This window comes from Halyomorpha halys, unplaced genomic scaffold, assembly GCF_000696795.3.
Source record: "Halyomorpha halys isolate HHAL.00 unplaced genomic scaffold, Hhal_1.1 Scaffold758.1, whole genome shotgun sequence".
NCBI lineage: Eukaryota > Metazoa > Arthropoda > Insecta > Hemiptera > Pentatomidae > Halyomorpha > Halyomorpha halys.
This window is the reverse complement of record NW_027106552.1, coordinates 225513-229642: the sequence shown is the minus strand read 5'-3', so window position 1 is coordinate 229642 and position 4130 is coordinate 225513. Positions and strand designations below refer to the sequence as shown.

General features: G+C 30.9%; 1 protein-coding gene across 1 annotated transcript in view; it reads right to left on the bottom strand.

Moving 5' to 3' along the window:
- Positions 1 to 730, bottom strand: part of LOC112211175 (serine/threonine-protein phosphatase rdgC) — a gene marked incomplete at its 3' end in the record, with an annotated part of 32178 nt that extends 31448 nt beyond the window's left edge. Inside the window, exons 1-2 of the mRNA XM_067044905.1 lie at positions 714 to 730; positions 390 to 570 (exon numbers count right to left, since the gene is read on the bottom strand). Coding sequence (XP_066901006.1) covers positions 390 to 570; positions 714 to 730 — 198 coding nt within the window. The remainder of the gene's footprint in view (positions 1 to 389; positions 571 to 713) is intronic.
- Positions 731 to 4130: the final 3400 nt, after the last annotated feature.

The window sequence follows — 4130 nt, the reverse complement described above, 5'->3', positions numbered from 1 at the left end:
AAAATAAATAAAAATAAATAAAATAATCAAATCAAAAAATAAATAAAATTTAACGAATATTAGCAAAATTAAATAAGATATGGATGGCGTTGATGAGCAATGAAGTTTGGCGCCACTAAACAACCAAACAAACAAAAAAATTGAATAAGAAGAGGATTGGTTCCATGTTTTTTTTTTGTTTTGTTGGCCCCTTTAAAATATTCTTTGATTTAACTACATACAGTCTAAGTGGTTTAACTGACTTAAAATGTATGATACAATTATGTAGTGAAACTACCCATAGTTATAAATCCAATAACAGTTTACTCTACCCCGCATAAAGAAATTTCATTAAAAAAAAATCACCTATCATTAATGGATTGAACCTTTAGACAGTAGAAATAACTAACCTTCTTTTTCCTGAAGGACTCTATCAGATGGTCAAGGTCCTTCCTCTGCATGGGGAAGGTGATGTGGATGCCCCGGTAGTTGGTTTCAGTCCTGGCCGTCGGAGAACTCGCTTCGCTAGGCGACTCATCTTCATATCTGGTCTCGACGGTAGTGTCTGAAACAGGAAGCAAGTATCGGTTACTGAAGCCAACAAGAAGTGTCAAAGTACAATAGTCAATTATAAAGTACGAGGGTGGTATGAAAAGTTTCCGACCTCAACGTAAAGATGGCAGCACTCGTAAATAAAAGCAAGTGAATTTTGTTATTCATCTGTTGACAGTTACCACCAAAGTTCAGCCATTTTGGTCGCGCAGTGATTATGTAACAGTCGTTTGAGTGAGTTAATGTGAATGTTTTTGTGAAAATAGACGAAATCGACTATCAAGCTTCATTAAATATTTGTTTTTGAAATGCAATATGCCTCCACAAATCAAGGATGAGTTGGATTCTGTGTATGGGGACTCTGCACCATAATTTGGAAATGTGAAATTTTTTTTTGGCATTTTTTTTTTTTGTGAAATCTTTTGGGCAGCTGAATTTAAGAGCTTCGGAGACGATGAAAGTTCGGGACGTCCAAAAACTGCAACTACTGACGAAAACATCGCCAAATGATGCTAGACGACCGGTGAATTAAAGTTAGAGAGATAGCAGAGGTTATGAACATGTCAAAAAAACGTATTTGATACATATTAAATCAACATTTAGATATGAGAAAGCTGTCCGCAAGCTAAGGAACCGGTATTATAAATTTAAACAATTTCCCCTTTCCCAACTGAACCTATGTCTCTTTAGACATATGGTTGCATATGTCCACATTCTCTTAAATTTTATAGAAAAAAGGAACCCAATAAATACGACTACGTTCTAAGGAGGCCCCAGAGACCCTTCAAACAGCCCTTTCAAGCACTTAGTATCCTGTATGTATAGCAAGGGCTGACACTTAGGTAGGTACATGCTGTCATCTCACAATGGACTTGCATCAGTCTAACTATTTTATGTTTAACACATGAAAGTTAGTTCTCACAAGATCATGACTCTTACCCCAATTTCTTGGAAGCCTTATACCCTACTTCTAGTAACGCCTTTTTCCCCCTCCCAGATATTTACTTCTAATTTCATAGGCTCACTAGGCTCTGCCTAATTTCCTAAATTAGTAAGATTGGTCCAAACCCCTTCTCCTATTTCACTATTCTTCCTACCCTCCCTTCTCAAGTGTACATATATATTTCCTAGACTAGATAGCTAAGGAAGAAGAGAGACACACTGTAATAGTAAGAGTAACATGTAGTTCTTGTAAATATGTTAGAATAAACTCATTTTAGTCTTCACTGATTTTTATGTTATTTAATTCGCACGTTGGGTGCCGCGTTTGCTCACGTTAGTCCAAAAATGTATTCGAATGAAAATTTCCAACGCCCTGTTGGCGCAGTTTAGGCGCAATAAATCCGAGTTTTGGCGCCGATTAGTTACTGTAGATGAAACTTAGATATACCATTATAATATAACAACACTCGTAATAAAAAACGAAATTTAGGAAAACACTAATAATACTGAAATTCGCCAACATTATGTTTGTATAATAGATTTTAAAAATAATTAGTAATGAGTTAAATTAGATGAAATAAAAAAGGAAATAGATAGGATTAGTAATGTTTTCTAAATCAATAACATTTGGAACATTGCAGAGAGGCAATACAAACAGAAATTGTGAACATAAAACATGTTAATAATGGTAATGTAAGATTACAAAATTATTAAAAAAATAAATACTTAACATCTCAATTAATTAATCTTAGCGTAATCTGGGCATCATACATCATCACCAACATGAGAATTAACTCTGATATTATTCATCTGTATTTTTTTTTAAATTAGATTTTTAAGTGAACTGAAGAATCAAAATAAATCCTGACAAATTCCATCAGATGACCTTTACTCTCCGTCGTAATCCTCTACCCTCCTGTCCTACAGTATCCTTTCTAAATACTTCACTAACGCCTGTTGAACAGATTCGATACTTAGGACTCCATCTTGACAAGAGACTTACTTGGAATCCACACACAAGACTGAAACGACAAGAAACCGCTCGATTGCTTCAACACCTACTTGACAAACGCTCTAAACTTCCCATTCACTACAAAAAATTAGTATACACTACGATAATCAGACCAATTTGGACATAGGTAATTGAGCTCATGGGCTCTACCAAACCATCAAATTCGTCCCGCATCCAATCCTTACAATCCAAAATCCTACGTAAAATCCTTGATGCTCCTTATTACGTTACAAATAAACTCATTCACAAAGACCTTAACATCCCATTCGTTGCAGATTTGACCCAAAACAGATATGCGTCTTTTCATTCCAAACTTCTTAACCATCCTAACCCATTAATTCTTATTCTTACATTCTTAACAATCCCTGATAATATTCCGAGGCGTCTGAAAAGAAGATGGCCTCGGGACCTTCTAATTTAAATTAATGCTTGAAGTACCACCGATGGGTGGTTCCTTCCCAAGATTTTCAAGTATATATGAAACATAGAACATATTTACTTATTGTATTTATTATACAGTTGTAAATCAGATTAAATAAATAAATTTAAAAAAAATTTAAGCTATTGATTTGTGTTTTAACCTATTATTCATTTATTTTAATCTATTGATATCATTTTTCAACTCATTTATTTGTTTGTTTTTTAAACTGTTTTACTGCTGTGTCAATTTTAATTTTTTTTCCAATATTTCTATTTATTAATAATTTATTTTAATTCACATTGCATTTGTGTAGTAGATTGAAAGTGTGTTGCGGATCGCTGGAGAAGAAATGTGTGAGAGACTGTAATAGAGAGAATAGCATAGATAGGGTTGAGAAAAAGAAAAGAGAAAGAATGAATATAAGGGAAATATAATATGTCTCTGTGCTAGAAGAAGAAGGAGGAAACAAAAATATATATAAAAGAAAAAAGAAAATTGTTAGAAAGAAATAATATTTGAAATATATTGCACGTAATTTATAGTTGACTATTGTCTGAGAAAAGAAACAACTACTAATGTGACTATTGAATCTTTGATTTATTTTTATATTGCTATTTAACCATAAATTATTTTAAATAATTAATAAGTTAATAAAAATTAAATAGTTAATAATTAATTAAATAGTTATTCTCAAAACAATATAGTTAAGTGTACATGTAGTATGATTAGCAATTTAATGACATAGCAAATTGAATTTTTATTCCTAATAAATAATTAAATAGTTATCCATAATACTTTATTGATAATAAAATAGTTATTCCTAATGCAGCATAGTGTAGATCTTAATATAATTTGAACTAAATAAATAAATATAATAAAATTATATTAAGATGTACACTTTTCTATATTTTTTTGGGAATAACTATCTAATTATTTATACAGCTTTAGAAATAACTGTCTAATTATTTATATAGCTTTAGGTATAACTACCTAATTATTTATGTAGTAATAGGAATAACTATTTAATTATTTATAAAGCTTTAGGAATAACTGTTTAATTATTTATATAGCTTTAGGAATAACTATCTAATTATTTATGTAGTATTAGAAATAACTATTTAATTATTTATATAGCTTTAGGAATAACTATTTAATTATTTATATAGCTTTAGGAATAACTATTTAATTATTTATATAGCTTTAGGAATAACTATTTAATTATTT